Raw genomic sequence first — 17106 nt, 5'->3', positions numbered from 1 at the left:
CTCAGAGGACCTCCCTCCCACCAACCTGTGACTTCCTACCAAGGTCGGCAGGGGGATGATTTGCATCCAAGGTGTTTTGGCTTTGATGGAGCCTCGGTAGCTGGAGGAGAGACTGCAGGCAGACAGGGGCCCGGGAGGCGTGCGGGCAGTGGGGTCAGCTGGCAGCTCCCCGATTCTCCCAGGGGTGTAGCAGGTGTGTACACCCAGCAAGGCCAAGCTCAAAGTAGGCCAATTTCCAGGAGGAAATAGGCGAAGATGGGCCGCCTGGAGCAAAGAAGTAACCTAGTTCAGCAGACACAGAGTGGCTGTGAGAGGAAGGCGGGGGACAGCAAGGGGCGGGCAGGGACCCCAGCCAGGCTGCTGGTAGGAAATAAGGAAAACCAAACTGAGTTGTGAGGGGGACATTCAGAGGGGCACTAGGATCCGAGAGATGGACTCCAGGAACAGGCTACCTGCGGCTTAAGGAATTAAGCCAAGCAGGCTGGGCTTGTGTCCCGCAGAGAAAGCCACTGTCAGGGAACAACTCCTCCCACTGGGTGGCCGAGCTGCCCGGGCAAAGGGGAGCGGGTTGAGCAGGGCAGGAGCTGCGTGGCACTCTCCATCCCAAACAGAGAAATGATTCCCTAGGCTGTGAGCTGAGATGCAGTTGAGAAGCAAGAACCTCTCTGTGTGTGCTTCCCCAGGGACCCCCATTGACCCCCGTTACCCAGCCAGAAGGGCCGAGGGTCCTTACCAGTTTTTTAAGACAAGAGTTGTAATCAGAGCAGCTATGACCATGATGAGGGAGACGGTGATGGTGATGATCTGATGGACGGCCAAACCTGGAAACAGAGAAGGAGGGGAGCCGTGAAACCAGAGGCATGAGATGAAGGGGCCCAGGAAGGGGCAGGGAGCAGGGACCTGTCCCATCAACCCAGCCCTGAACACAAGGTCCCGTCATGTGTTGAGAAGCCTTGCAGGGGGGCCCGCGTTGATGGGGCCTCATGGGACCAGGTCAGGTCGGTTTCCTGCCCACATGCATGTGCTGCCAGATGCAGTGGGTACCAGGGCTGTTCTCACCTGGAGCCAGGGAAGGGAGGCCCTAGCCTGTCCTCTCTCAGGCCCTGAGAAATGACTCAGCCCTTGGACAGCTGTGGCCTTTCTTGCACCTGCTGAGCCCTTCCCCTGGCACAGGTAAGCTCTGTCACCCCTTTCTCTCCTCCCAACCTGGGTAAGTTCTGTTCCTTGTGTCTGGGCACCAGGGAAGCTGGCCTGCTGGTGGGAGCAGGATTTACCTGGACCCAGGAGGAGCCGGGACAGCCCAGGATTTATTGGGAAGGGAGGGAAGAGAGGCACGTGACACTGTTGTAGATTCAGGCACTTGGGTCATTGGAGAGCATCTTCATCTTTCCAGATTACTCTCCAAGAAGTTCACTGCCAGATGAGCTTCCAGGGAATAAGAGATCCAGGCCCAGAGGGTGATGCTTCCTTAAGTCCCAGAGAAGGATCTGCAGTCTGGCCTCCAGGTCCTGTCTCCTCTTGTGTGTGTTATACACCATGGGGGGAGGAGGCAGGAGAAACAGCAGACAGGGACAGAAGGACTGGCCACTCCTGGAGCAGGGCAGCCACAGCCCCGAATGAGAGTGGTCTGAACCCCACACAAGGGCTAGGATGGCAGAGGACAAGAATTCTGTCCATACTGTCTCTCTGTCCATCCACCCCCATCCCCTTGCATCACCTTTCATCAACCACAGATGCAGGGGTAGGGGAAAAAAGACAGGCTGGCAACACCTCTGATCCCTTCCTGTGTAACTCATCTTTACATCCTTCCTGGGACACTAGGGTTGAATCCTCTGGTCAGTGAGATCCACCTGGAAGGACTCTGGTCCCGCTCTTCCATCAGCAAGAACCACACCTGAGGAACTGTGAGCTAACAGCCATAAGGAGCTCTGCAGAGAACCCTGCAGGTGGCAGCACCCTGCCCCTGGGAGTGCTGACTCTGTCATTCTTTCATCTCTGCCACTTGAGTATCTGTCTCTCTCCACTTCTGATGTCCAGGTGCAAAGGCCCACCCATCACACCTGAGGATCCTGCCAGTCCTGGGGTGAGGACATGGCATGTACGTGGTCCAGCGTGGAGCATCTCAGAGATGCAAGACTTTTCTGGCAGCCTCTGAAGGACACAGTCTCACAAACAGATGTTACCTATCCACTGAATATGATCTTCGTGGGGGGAATTGCTAATAAATGATTCAAAGCTGGCATGACCAGAAAACAAGCTCTTCCTGGCTGCCTTTCTTCCGGGCTATTTCTGTTTGCCCTGAGGAATTCCCTTCCTAAGCCCACAGAATAAGCAACACCTGGAAAACCGGAGATGTCATGGGCCTCCCTTCACTCATTCTTTTAGCCATTGATTCAAGAATCACCTATTAAGTACCTACTTCATGCCAAGCAGGGCCAGTTTTGACTAACTCAGTCATGGTGCCTGCCCTCAGGAACAGCTGCTGTGGTGCCCATTTTTAAAAGTGGCAGCGTTCACTGCTGGTTCTGACCAGTGGCTTCCCATACACCTGTGCCCAAAATGTGACAGGTACTGTAAAGCTCTGAGCTGGTTTGCCTTTCCTCTGGGTCTGCCAGATCAGCCTGACAATGGGGTTGAAAGCTACATATGCCAGTAAGGGACCACCCTTAATCTCACCACCAACAAAGTGTCCAGCAGTCTCAGTAATCTCTATATATTCACCAGATTCTTCCTTGAGACCCAACTCAGACTTTGTTGGAAGAGGGAGGTTGACATGGATGTCTAGTTTAATGGATGATCTGGAAAGATGGCTGTTCATTCTTCCCTCACCCTCCATCTACACAATCCTTCTGATTCAGTCAAGAGATGAGGATGCTGTCATGAACAGTATGAGCTCATCCTGCGTCTGTGCTTCTTGTGAAGAGAAGGAGGCTGATGATGGCGATGGTGACTATGATGATACTGATGTTGATGATAGTGATGATGATGATGATGATGGTGACTGTGCTATTGCTGACAGTGACATTGATGACATCAATGACATTGATGATGGAAATGGTAATGGTGGTGATGATAATGGTGATGGTTACAGTGGTGGTAATGTTGATGTTGTTGCTGCTGATGGCCATTGTGGTGTTGCTGTTGGTGATGGTGATTTGATGACAGAAATGGTGATGGTGATTTGATGACAGAAATGGTAATGGTGATTTGATGACAGAAATGGTGATGGTGGTGGTGATGATGACAGTATAGTAGTGATGATGGTAATATGATGCTGGTGATGATGATGGTGGTGATGATGAAAATGGTGATGATGGTGATGTGATGGTGATATTGGTAATGATGATGTTCCTGCTATTGCTGATGGTGAAAATGGTGATGGTGATGATGTCATTGATGATGATGGTATGCTGGTGATGATGTTAGTGATGATGGTGGTAATGGTGATATGGTGATACTGATAGTGATAATGAAGGTGATGGTGATTATAAGGATGTTGGTCATAATGACGGTGATCACAGGCATGCTCAAGTATTAGAAATTGTCAGGTGTGTACTATCTCATTTATTCTTTGCAACAACACTAGAAAGTGCATACTGTCATAATAAATATGGTAGTGAAAATCATCTGGACAAGTTTGTTTAAGTTCCTTGGATCACATAGAACCTGATGGCTCCTAAACCCATACTAAGACCTGTAGTATTATAGGATTTGATCTCAGACTTTATTCGTTTCTGTTTTGGCTTTGATCTGGGGTCTTGCATCTTCCAAGACAGAGGCTGGCACCACTACCCTCTACATTCCTGGGGAGAATAATCTGCTAAATTATGGATGCTGGTGTTTAAGCCTCATCTCTTCCACGGATAGATCTCTTAAGGAGTGCTCTGGACCCATGCCAAGAGCCTCTCAGCCATCTTGGCAGGTCATACTCCCAAGTCCACGGCAAGAACTGAACCATTGTTTTTTGAGCTAAACCTGCCATCTCCTAGGTTAGGAGAATTCAACATCTATGGAATATAAAAGAGCACCCTGAATGGGAGTGAGCCAAAAGTAGTAGGGATTCGGTTCAACTTCAGGCCAAGCCCAGCTAGAGGCACTGAGAGCTCCCTTACAAGAGTAGAGCACTTTGTGGTCCATGCCCCAATGTCTGCAGGGCCAGAGAGGCCCAGGCCACCGCTAGACTTGGACCCCACATACCAAGGGAATTCTTCTGTTGGGTTGGACATCTGCAGTGACCAAAGTCCTTGGAAGGGAAGAGCTCCATGACCAGCTGCATCTTAGATGTTTAATTCCCTCCCACTCCCTCTGTGACTAAGGATGGGGATAAAAGCATTCATTCTCTTCTTCTGGTGAATGGAAGAAACTGATGATCAGAGGGAAAACAGCTGGCTCAAGGAATGCCCTCATTGATGACAGGATGACCAGAAGCCCAGCCCTTTGCCTAAGGTTCTCATGAGTCTTTGAGCCCCTGCAGAAAAAGCCCAATCTTCATCATCTTTATGTCTACCCCTACTCCCAACCACGCACAAACTGCCTGATACAGAACCTTGCAACAGCACTGTGTGACATATTATGAAATTGATAACTGAAAAGGAGAGAACAAAAAGCCAGGGGAACAGGGAGAAAGTTAATGACATAACTCTAATGTTTGCCTTGTTCTAGAGGCCCTTTTCCTGCCTTCTGTGTGAAATTTCTCCATAGGACTTGCCAAGTTAAAATTTGGAAAAAATGATATGTGGGTTAATAACCAGCCAGGATCATCTGGGTGGAAGTACAACAATAATATCATGGCCATGCTCTTTGGAAAGACTTCTCTATGCCTGTCTTCACACCCATGATCAATTTAATCCACTGCCGATTCTGCAGAGCCCGGGTGTAGGCAGTTCTCTACTCTGGAAAAATCAAACGTCAAGCTCCAAACAAACAAATCTGTAACCACATTCTCGGGAATAAAAGTAGTTAGAGGCAAACTCCTTACTGCTCCTCATGTATTTCATTTGCAAAGCAAACAGCCTTGTGCTTCCACGCCTGGCCCGTGGGTTGTGATGGGTTACTGGGTTCAGGCATAAGGGGCTGATGACTACAAGAAGACCCCACAGTCAGGATGGTTGACAAGGACCAGGCCTTTTGATATGTAGTGAGAATGATATTTGTAGGAAGCAGATTAGAAGATGTAAACCCAGTAAGGATGTCTCATCTTTTCCTTTCTTTGAGAGGTCACTCCTAAAAGGATGATAGAACTTCTCATGAGAAGCTGGGTAGTGTTTCAAGAATCTGTCTTATCATTCAGGTTCCCCAAATGCAGAGTTGTTTCCTCATCTGTAAGTCCCTTAAGTCTGCACAGATCCTGGGTAGGCAAAGTTTGACATAAGGAGCCAGATGATAAATACTTTAGGTTTGGCAGGTAGCGTGACCACTGTTGCAGCTTCTCAACCCAGCTGTGGATTATATGCAACCAGTGGGCGTGGCTGTGCGCTAATAAAACTTCATTTGTAAAAACATACAACTGATTTAGGTGAATAGCTGAAGGCGATGTGGCTTATCAGCTAAGAAATATATGATCGGTTTTGAATGGTTGCTTAAAGCTGGGACTCAAACTGCAAACTTCTGGTATTATACAACCTTACTGCTCTATCATCAAAGATCTGGAGTCTTCTGAGACATTCACTGTCACTGTCAAGGTGATTTTAAAGACAGTCAAGCATCTGTCTTATCAAGTGGGGCCAAAACTACCAGCAGTGGGCAGCTTCGCCCTACTGGATACATTCATGCATAGCTGGCTTGAGAACAGATCACTCTGTGACACTCAATTAAGCAGGATTCTCGATTTTTGGAGACTAAAGATCAAGGAGAATCTTACCAGTTGAATCAATAGCCCTCAGGAATATTTCAGCCATGTGTCTATTTCAATTTCTCCAAGAAGCTTCACTGTGTGAATGATAATAAGGACCTATGTTATATAGAACAGGGAACTCTGCTCCGTGCTCTGTAATGATCTATATGGGAAAAGAATCTAGAAAAGGGTGGATATATGTGTAGCAACTGATTCCCAAGTGGTTCAGTGGTAGAGAATCCACCTGCCAAGCAGGAGATGCAGGTTTAATCCCTGGGTCAGGAAGATCCTTGGAGAAGGAAATGGTTACCCACTCCAGTATTCTTGCCTGGGAAATCCCATGGACGGGGTAGCCTGGAGGGCTACAGTCCATGGGGTCACAAACAGTCAGACATGACTGAGCAGCTAAAAAACAAACAACATAATTAACTTTGCTGTACAACAGAAACTAACACAACACTCTAAATGAACTATACTACAACTACAAAAAGCTTAGGGGGCTTCCCTGGTGGCTCAGCAGTAAAAGAATCTGCCTGAAATGCAGGAGATGCAGGTTTGATCCCTGGGTGGGGAAGATCCCCTGGGGGTGGAAATGGCAACCCATGCCAATATTCTTGTCTGGGAAGTCACATGGACAAAAGAGCCCAGAGAGTTACAGACCACGGGGGTCCAAAGAGTCAGACATGACTTAGTGACTACAGCAACAAGAGCCAATAAAAATTAATTTAAAAATAAAAGAATGCTCAGAGCATAGACTCCTTGAATTGGGAGAGATCTTACCCCTGGGTCTGTGGACAGGGTTTTCGCTGCCACAAGTGGGACTGTTCTTAGGGAAGCATTCACCCAACTTTTCTCCTCTCTGAATAATTTCTCTCAACACTTCCATCTTCAGTGATGTTCCCTCCGGTCAGGTCTCTGATACTCATTACATAATGCAAAAGCAGCAACATCTATGCCATAAACCTTACTGACCCTGAGCAAGGCCAGCTGTTGGGTGGGCTGTGATTGGGTTGACAAGGATGTCACCTTAAGGGAACGTACACTCTATACCCTCAAGAAAGAGGGGAAAAGACAACTTACTTTCTCCTCTCCACCTTCCAAGGTCAATCCTGAATCCATCTTCAAACTCTTTGCCATTCAGACATGGTCCCAGTGCACAGAGCAAGCTGTGTAGGGAATCTCGCTTCCTCTTCCTGACAGGTGTGATTGTTCCTGCTAATTTAGGGGCTCTTTCTGCTCCTGGTAATTGCCACTGTATACTAATGTGCTAGGAATCAGCTGCCATCCGGATAATGAAAAATTATACCCGGAATAATGGATGGCGACAGATGGATTACCAAGCGCTGCATCAATCAATAGGGCTTTTATGGATATATTTGTGGTGGTTTGTAATAAGATCAGGTCCTGAAGATTGATGGGGAAATTGGTAATCCATCTCTGGGTCGGGGTGAGTTTCTTATTAAATGCAGCCGAATCAACTGTCCATGGCAGGAACCAGCCCTTCCAGGACCTCCCTTCTAGACCTGGAGGGGCAGTGGGGCTCACCTGTGGGTACCTGAGGCAGGAACAAGGGCCCCGTAATTGAGGCAAAAGACAGCATTTCTGGGTTTACACTGACTCATTTCCACAGCAGGGCTCTCATGCATCCACGTTATAGGAACAAAGACTCAGTGACAAATGGATGCAAGGATGTCTGTCTCCAGGGGTTGGACAGGTGACTGTGGTACCCAATTCCACCACAAAGAGACCATTCCTTTTCTACAAACACCACAAAGCACTGAATATACAGGACATCTTTGACAAATGATTTCTGACAACACCGCAGAAATTACAGCATCCATGGGGTGACAGGTGAGAGGCCAGCCTCACTTTCTTGAGGAACAGTAACCACAAGGTTGAGGCTCTGTCTGAGGCAGTTGGCCACCTGGAGGGGAGCAGGCTGATGAGACAGTGCACCTTCTAAAACTGGGGTGTTCACAGAAAAAGCTACCTGCTTGGTGGTGGAGACACAAAGGCACATTATTTTCTAACTGACCTGGAAGAGCCTTCCAAGGAGTGAGTGATAGAGAGGTTTAGAGACAAGACTGTTGAGACGACATGTCCACCCATCCAAAGTCCCTCCAGCCTGGGGCAGGACGTCAGCGGGGAGAACAGAGGCTCACCCAGGAAATGGCTGTGCTGACACCTCAAGGAATCACCCCAAAGGACCGCAGAGCCTGACTGCAGCAGTGGTCCTGGGCTGGGAACATCAGGCTAGGTCAGGAGATGCAGGGGACATGGGTGGTCCCACTTGCGTCTAGAGGTAGACATCAAAGACGCAGGCAGAGATGCACATGTGGAGAACGGACACATGGACACTGCAGGGGGGAGGGGGTGGGACAAAGTGGGAGAGTAGCACTGATGTATATGCACTGTACATGCAAACTCAGTTGCTTCAATCATGTCCGACTCTTTGTAACACTATGGACTGCCAGGCTCCTCTGTCCATGGGATTTCCCAGGCGAGAATATTGGAGCAAGCTGCCATTTTCTTCCTCCAGGGGATCTTCCCGATTCAGGGATCAAATCGGTATCTCCTGCAATGTGGTGGATTCTTTGCCACTGAGCCCTTGGAGAAGCCCATATATACACTACCGTGTGTAAAACAGATAGCTAGTAGGAAGCTGCTGCATAGCACAGGAAGCTCAGCTCAGTGCTCTGTGATGACCTAGAGAGGTGGGGTGTGGGGGGTGGGGTGAGGCTCAGGAGGGAGAGGATATATGTATACATATAGCTGATTCACTTCATTGTACAGCAGAAAGCAACACAACACTGTAATAACAATTATCCCCCAATAAAAACAACGACAGCAAGCCGAGAAGCCAGCAGACATCCAATAATGCACAGGATGGCCTCATGAGAAAGAAAGAACTGGACCCAAATGTCAACTGTGCTGAGGCTGTCTGCAAGGAGAAATGGGTGAGCAAGACACGGGCGTCCACCTCTCAAACCCCCAGCAGACCATCTGAACTGACTCCCGGAGACACCATCACTGAGGCAGCACGCAGCTAGCGGGTAAGAAACGTCCCAAGATGACACCCTCTGGGGCTGTAACATAAGAAGTGTGGTCCTTCCCCACCAAGTTTCTTCTCCCCCTAGCCCTGTCCCCGTGCAGAGCAGAGATAGGACTGGCAGTGATGGTGCAGGACTGATGTGGGGGCCGCAGAGCCTATCCACCTGGTGATCACGCTGGTGGAGATACCACCCTCAGTGAATGAGTTCCCGTGCAGCTCAGCACCCCCTCCCCCGAAGAAGTGGGCCCAAAGATGCTCCCCATTTCCATGGGGAGATAGCACAGAGCAACCTGGGAGGTCCCCAAGGCCCCTCTCAGGTTCAATAACTCCCTATAAGGACCCACAGCATTGAGCAAACTCCAGTTACAGTTTATGTAACTCCAGTTACAGTTTATGACAGCACAATGCTACAGATTAAAATCAGCAATAGGAAGAGTGTGGGAGAGACCAGGGGCCTGCAACCATTGCGCCAGTGGAGGTGTGGACAGCGCGATGCTTCCCAGTGACCACAGCAACAACATGCATGGGGTATGCTCAGCCACTGAAGCTCCTCCAAGCCTGAGTATCCAGTCCTGGTTGGGGCTTGGTCATGTCTATAACGCTGAGCTCCCAGGTGGCTGGCTGTGGTCTCCAGCCCATCCAGAGGTCAAGCTGATGTAGCAGCCTGCAGTTCCCACCTAAATCACCTTGTTAGCATAGACTATGTGCCCAGTTCAAAGCCCCAGGTAAACAAAGACCTTCATATTAGGCAGCACACTCCTGGAGCTGAGGGGTGACCTCCCAGGAGGTGGGACCAAGAGCTTTCCTTTGAGCAAGCTTAACCCTTTTTGCACACACAGCAGAGACTCAGCAAACATGGGACAGACCCAAAGAGGCTTGTTCTCGGCCTGTACTGTTAGCTGGTGCCCTGCACAGCCCACTGCAGAACAGCAGTCCTCTCTCTGCATGGGAAGGTCAGTGGCTGTGCAGACACGGTCGTGGGATGACACCCACTCTGCAGTCCAGAGTCTTTAAAAGGGACTTGACCTTGAATGACATCCCCTGACACTGGGCTCAACTAAAACTGTTCCATCCACATTGTCCACATCTGGGAGCAAGTTTCTCAGTTGAGAACGTCCTTCACTTTTGGACTTGAACTAGAGAACCCAGTGGTGCAGATGGGGAGACAGAGGAAGCCTGGAGCCTAACACTGTCACACGGATATCAGATCCAGACCCCAGAGAACTCATCTGGCCACATTCACTCTTCTCAACAACTGTCTTCTCAGCCAGGTCTCAGCTCAGTCCCTTCTCAGCCCATGGGCCAGGTCTGCCCACCTAGACCTGGGATCCATGCAAGAATAGAGTGTGGGGCACAGTGAGCTTCAGGAGACTCTACTCATGGGCAGCAGAGTTTGCTCTGGGTTATGGAGTTGGCTTGTCCCCCTCAAGTGCAGATGTTGAAGTCCTGACTTCCCCGCCCGACCTCCCTAGAATATGGCCTTGTTTGCAAATAGGGTCCTTGGAGATGCAATTAGTTAATATGAAGTTACGTTGGAGTCAGGTGGCCCCTACTCCCATGTGACTGGTGTCCTTATAAACAGGGGGCATGTGGACACACACACAGGGGGCAGACTGGAGTGATGCTGCCAAGAGCCAAGGGTCTGCTAGGAGCTGGGAGGGAGCCTGGGAAGGAGCCCATGACGGACACAACCGTGCTTCCGGGAGAGCCGGTGATGGATGCTTTCATGGCGCCTTCAGAGGCAGCACAGCCCTGCAGACGCTGGCCTCGACTTCCGGCCTGCGGAGCACTGAGAGGATAGAAAGCCTCCCCCTCCCCCGAACCTGTGGGTCTGTGTCATGGGGACCCCAGGAATCGACTGCACCTTTTGACCTTTGTGACACTCAGGCAAACTGGGGAGGGGGTGTGTCAGTAGGGTCAAGAAACCCAGAGCCCTCCCCCTATGATCCACTTCACAGATGACTTCAAAGCCATGGTCTCACTTTCTTTTCTGCCTCCCCTGCTCCATGCCCTTCAGTCAGTCCCCTGACAGGGCCATCGGCCATGTGCCCAAAGCCATGATCTTTTTTTTTTTTTTTAATGTTTTCTATTTTATTTATTTTTAAAGATCTATTTTGTTTACTCTTCACTCCACATGACACATTGGATCTTAAGTTTCCTGACAAGGACTTGAACCCATGCCCCTCGCCCCCACATTGAGAGTGCAAGGTCTTAACCACTGGACCACCAGGGACGTTCCCAAGTCCCCATCTTCACCAGTCCCATGACAGCCAATGGGACAGGTGACTTTGTCTTTTGTATTGGTTTGAATAGTGTCCCCCTAAAACTCACGTCCCCCAAAACCTCAGAATATGACCTTATTTGGAAATCGGGTCTTTACAGATTTAATGAATTACATAAGGATCTGGAGATGATGTTACCCTAGATTCAGGATAGGCCCTCAATGCAGTGGCTGGTGTTCTTACAAGACACACAAGAGAAGAGGACACGGAACAAGGGAGAAACCCATGTGAAGACGGGGGCAGGGGAAGGAGGGATGTGGCCACAAGCTGGGGAGCCGCAGCCACCAGGAGCTGGAGCAGATGAGGAGCATCTTCCCCAGAGCTGTGGAGGGAGCAGGGCCCTTCAGACGCTGGTTCCTGACCTCCAGGCTGTTGAGAAAACCTTTCTGTTACTTTATGCCCCAGCCTGTGCCCCAGGACACAGATGCACTGGTTTTGCCTCAGTGTCCTCAGTTACAAAAAGATGCAAGAGGAAACGGGTTTTCCCCAGTGGCTCAGCAGTACAGAAGCCACCTGCAAGGCAGGAGCTGCAGGAGACGCAGGTTCAATCCCTGGGTCGGAAAGATCCCCTGGAGGAGGGCATGGCAACCCACTCCAGTATTCTTGTCTGGAGAATCCCATGAACAGAAGAGCCTGGCAGGCCACAGTCCATGGGGTTGCAAAAGAGCTGGACGTGACTGAGCAAGTGATCACAGGAGGAAGGTTTATTTGGGGGATGCAGGCAGTCTTTCCTTCTCTGGTGGCTCAGAAGGTAAAGAATCTGCCTGTAATGCAGGTAACTAGGCTTTGATCCCTGGGTTGGGAAGATCCCCTGGAGGAGGACACGGCAACCTACTCCACTATTCTTGCCTGGAGAGTCCCTATGGACAGAAGAGCCTGGTGGGCTACAGTCCATGGGGTCGCAAAGAGTCGGATGCAACTGAGAGACTCAGCACAGCACATGGTGCACAGGCGGTTTTTAGCTGCTCTCTCCTTAAGGGCAGGTGTCTTTCCTGACAACAATGAGGCTGGTCCTCCTTCCACCCTGGAAATGAATTCCTTCCAGAGACAGACTCAGCTGGCTGCTGAGGAGCTGAGATCCTGTGCCCCTGCTCCTGGGGTCCCTGATACCACACCCAGCACAAAGCCTTAGGGCAGAGGTCAGAAAACTGGGACACATCTGGCCCACTGCCTGACATTGCAAATAAAGTTTTATTGGCACAAGGTCACATCCATTAATTTACATATTGTCTAGGGCTGCCTTTATGCTACAATGGTGGAGTTGACCAGTGTGGCTGAAATCCTAAAATACTTCCTATGTGCCCCTAGGGGACAACTGAAACCCCAGAGTGGGCACCACGGTGCATGTGGCATGACTGGGGTGGGGAGCGGTGAACAGCTGGGGAAAGCAAGGGGTAAGCCTGCATACCCTTTTCTCACATGTCTCTCCCACAGCATGACCACATGGGTTGGAAGGTTGAGCCATAGGGCCGCCACTTTCAGATGGTTTTGAACTGGATTCAATGGCTATGCACATGGGTTGCCCATGGAAGCCAGGACCTATCCACCTGGCTGCTCAACCAAATTTCGATTCAGTGGGCAGCAGTGACCAGGATGCTGTCACTGCTGGTCCAGGAAATGTGCCCCCAGCCTGGGACCCTGGCCAGCCAGATATGGGGGTCAGATTTACTCATTCACGGGCAGCATCATTTCCCACTGAAAAGCCAGTCCCTAGGGAGATACAAACTGTGGGAAATTCTTAAAGAGATTGGAATACCATACCATCTTACTTGCCTCCTGAGAAATCTGTATGCAGGTCAAGAAGCAACAGATAAAATGAGACATGGAACAACAGACCGGTTCAAAATTGGGAAAAGAGTACCTCAAGGCTGTATATTGTCACCCTGCTTATTTAACTTCCATGCAGAGTACATCATGTGAAATGCCAGGTTGGATGAAGCAAAAGCTAGAATAAAGATTGCTGGGAGAAATATCAATAACCTCAGATATGTAGATGACACCACTTTAATGGCAGAAAGAGAAGAGGAACTAAAAAACCTCTTGATGAGGGTGAAAGAGGAGAGTGAAAAGCCTGCTTAAAACTCAACATTCAGAAAACTACGATCCGGTCGCATCACTTCATGGCAAATAGGGAAAACGTGGAAATAGTGACGGATTTTATTTTCTTGGGCTCCCAAATCACTGCAGACAGTGACTGCAGCCAAGAAATTAAAAGATGCTTGCTCCTTGGAAGAAAAGCTATGACAAACCTAGATAGCATATTAAAAAGCAGAGACATCGTTTTGCTGACAAAGGTAGTCAAAGCTATGGTTTTTCCAGTAGTCACGTATGGATATGAGAGTTGGGCCGTATAGAAGACTGAGTGACGAAGAACTGATGTTTTTGAACTGTTATGCTGGAGAAGACTCTTGAGAGACCTTTGGAGTGCAGAGGAGATCAAACCAGTCAATTCTAAAGGAAATCAACCCTGAATATTCATTGGAAGGGCTGATGCTAAAGTTGAAGCGTCAATACTTGGCCATTTGATGTGAAGAGCCAGCTCATTGGAAAGGACCCTAGTGCTGAGAAAGATTGAGGGCAGGAGGAGAAGGGGGCAACAGAGGTTGGATGGTTGGATGGCATCACTGATCCAAAGGACATTAGTTTGAGCAAACTCTGGGAGATAGTGGAGGGCAGGGAAGCCAGGTGTTCTGCAGTCTATGGAGTTGCAAAGAGTCGGACATGACTTAGCAACTGAACAACAACAAAAGGAGAGGCAAAACACACAGCTGGGATGGAGTCCGAAACTTCCAGGCAGTGTGCACACTGGGGCTTCTCAAATGTGTCACCGTTCCATCCTCTCCCATGCTGTGCCCTAATCCCCTCCAGAACCTGTGGACTCACAACATACGTGTACAAGCACACGAGGCATTCTGTGGATACACACACACACACACACACACACGCATACACACACGCATGCTGAATTTACTGCTCGTCTCATTGATGAACAGAAGCAGCTGACATTCAGCTTTGAGCTCAGTAGCCAACATGGAAATGACCCATTTCCTTCACTGAACTCCCAACCACATTAGAATATTCCAACAAAGGAGGGCAGGCTGGGGAGAGGTGTAGGCGGGCAGCCAGTATTGCCTGATGCTAAGGAGGGGTGAGGGGCCGGGGAGGGCCACACACTAGGCGCCCATCAGCCAGCACTGCTGACAGCACACTGCGCAGCAGGAGCTCTCTGGGTCCCACGTGTCAGCTGCAAAGTCTGTGACCAGATTACTCACCAGCGGAACCAGCGCCCACCATCAGGATGGGGTCTATATTTAGTCCATAAAACAGTGAATGGCTCAAACCTCCAGGCAAACAGTGAGGCCTGCCTGTCTTTCCTCTCAGAACCATCCTCACAGGGTCACCTGCTCATTCCTGTTCTGTAGACCATGTGCCTGGAACTCCCAGGGGTCCAGACCAGGAGGTGGCACACAGTAGGCTTGTGGAGGACAGTAGTTCCCATCCCAGTAGGTCATCATGACCAGGCAGAGGCTCAGGCCACCTTCCTGGCACAGGACAGGGCTGGGCATGGCCCAGAGCAGCCTCACAGTGTAGCACATTCCCAGTAAACAGAAGGATCTAAGAGTTGGACCATAAAGACAGCTCAGTGCCAAAGAACTGATGTTTTCCAATTGTGATGCTAGAGAAGACTCTTGAGAGTCCCTTGGACAGCAAAGAAATCAAACTTCCTAAAGGAAGTCAACCCTAAATCAGTGGATGGACTGATGCTGAAGCTGAAGCTCCAATACTTTGACCACCTGAATCGAAGAGCCAACTCATTGGAAAAGACCCTGATGCTGGGAAATATTGAGGGCAGGAGGAGAAGGGGACGACAAAGGATGGTATGGTTGGATGGCATCACTGACTCAGTGGACATGAGTTTGACTAAACTCAGGGAGATGGTGAAGGACAGGGAAGCCTGGTGTGTTGCAGTCCATGGGGTTGCTAAGGGTCAGACACAACTTAGCAATTGAACAACAACAATAGACAGAAGGACCAGTGCTGCATCCATTTCAGAAAGCCCCAGGAAGTGGGGAAAGGTAGAGGATGGATAAATTAGGAGCCTAGGATTAACATATACACAGTACTATATATAAAATAAATAAATAGCAAGGACCTACAGTAGAGCATAGAGAACTGTACTTAATATCTTATAATAAGCTATAAGGGAAAAGAATCTGAAAAATAATATATATGCATCTATGTGTAACTGAATCACTCTGCTGTACACCTGAATTAACACATTGCCCATTAATTATACTCCAACAGAAGAAAGAAAGCAAGTCCACGTTCCTATGTCCAGTCCCAGAGGCCTCAGTTCCACTCATCTTTTGAGACTCTTTTAAAATTCCCTGTGCCCTTGACACCTCTCCAAATCAGGCAGACGGGAGCCCAGACTGTAGGGCATTTACCTCCCTGTTGCGTGTGCCCTCATCTTCTTCCTATGTTTAGTGACATTTCAGCATGGTGACCATGACCTGGGATAGACATGGCTGTCCAGCGGCTCCATCAGAGAGGGGCAGACCTGATCGTGACTCCACAGTCGACAGGCAGAGACCAGGTAGAGGGCAGAGTGAGTGGGTCTCAGACGCTGGTCAAGCACTGGAGGGGCTTCAGCATTCCAGCCAGAAGACCCCTTGCTGGCCAGCGCGCCACAGATACAGACAATCATGGGATGGTGATAGATGTAATGTTAATGACCCAGCAAGACCCTGATACCAGGAAAGACTGAATATAGGAGAAGCGGGTGACAGAGGATGAGATGGTTGGATCACATCACCAACTCAGTGGACATGAGTTTAAACAAACTCTAGCAGAAAATTGTTCTTACCTCCACCTGGCACCCCATGCAAAGCAGGTGCAGCCACCTGCTTTGGCTTGGGGTCTCAGGTGGAAGAAAGAGCTTGTCTGAGATGCAGTTCTGAGAACATGATTTCAGATGGGAGCTGCCCCCTGACTGCTGCATCTTTGGGAGTCACTCATGAGAATGCCCTCTGTACTCAGGATGTCTTGAGGGGGCGTGGGGTGAGGGGCATGCTCTCATTCCACAGAGGCATGTGATGTGCTCTTTGATGAGTGAGCCAGGGTGGGGCCATGATTGTGCTTTGCTGGCAGGACCTCAAATGGCTACAGTATCATTTCCCTGGTCCCCATGCAGACTTGAGAGACCCCAGTAAGACCAGATGAAGATCAATACCTCCTTTACGGAAGGGCCCCGCTAGATAGGAAAGTGCCATGTGTCCTGTCAGCAGCTGTTTATTGAGGGCCTACTGTGTGCAGGCACCAGGCTGGACACTAAAGCTGCAGCTGGGGACCTAGGGGGCAGGTGTCATCAAAAACAAAAATAACTGCATTGTCTCTGTGACAAAGGCTCCAACGACAAGGGGTACTGAGAAGGCCTGTCATGAGCCGATCTAGGAAGGCAGGGAAAGGGTCTCTGAGACCCTCAGACTAGCCCCCTGGTGTAATGTCACCATGGTGACCCCAGTGTTCTCCCTCTCTCCCTCCCTCCACTGGCACTTGGAGTGCTCCTGCCATCCCCACCCCCAATACGGTAACCTGCCCTGGCTCTCATCTCTGGGCTGGGCCAGTGATGCAGCAGAGGCTGGACATGGGCTTGTGTGTGAGGTTGGCTCTTGTGCATGTTGCTGTTGCCGTGGAAACATACCCAGGCTACTACTGGGGGATGGGAGGCAGGTGGAGCAGAACTGATGGCCTCAATCAATGGGATGGAAGCCAACCCAGATCAGCAGGCAGAACAGCCCGAGCCATGTGAGCAAACCCCAGGAATTCACTCATATGGTTGAATTCCCTTTGGTGCTGTTTATTACGTGGCACCGAAAGGGCCATAGCTAACCAGTACAGTTGATGAAGAGAGCTGGGGATGATGGTTCTTCAAGGGA

General features: G+C 49.8%; 1 protein-coding gene across 4 annotated transcripts in view; it reads right to left on the bottom strand.

The window, feature by feature from the left end:
* Window positions 1-17106, bottom strand: part of AJAP1 (adherens junctions associated protein 1) — a 136233-nt gene that overhangs the window by 19300 nt on the left and 99827 nt on the right. For all 4 annotated transcript variants that reach the window (XM_070474188.1, XM_070474187.1, XM_020877086.2 and 1 more), the window contains one exon: window positions 734-821. In XM_070474188.1, the coding sequence (XP_070330289.1) occupies window positions 734-821 (88 nt within the window). The remainder of the gene's footprint in view (window positions 1-733; window positions 822-17106) is intronic.

Source organism: Odocoileus virginianus, chromosome 11, assembly GCF_023699985.2.
Source record: "Odocoileus virginianus isolate 20LAN1187 ecotype Illinois chromosome 11, Ovbor_1.2, whole genome shotgun sequence".
In the NCBI taxonomy this organism is placed as follows: domain Eukaryota; kingdom Metazoa; phylum Chordata; class Mammalia; order Artiodactyla; family Cervidae; genus Odocoileus; species Odocoileus virginianus.
This window is presented reverse-complemented; position numbering and strand designations above follow the sequence as displayed.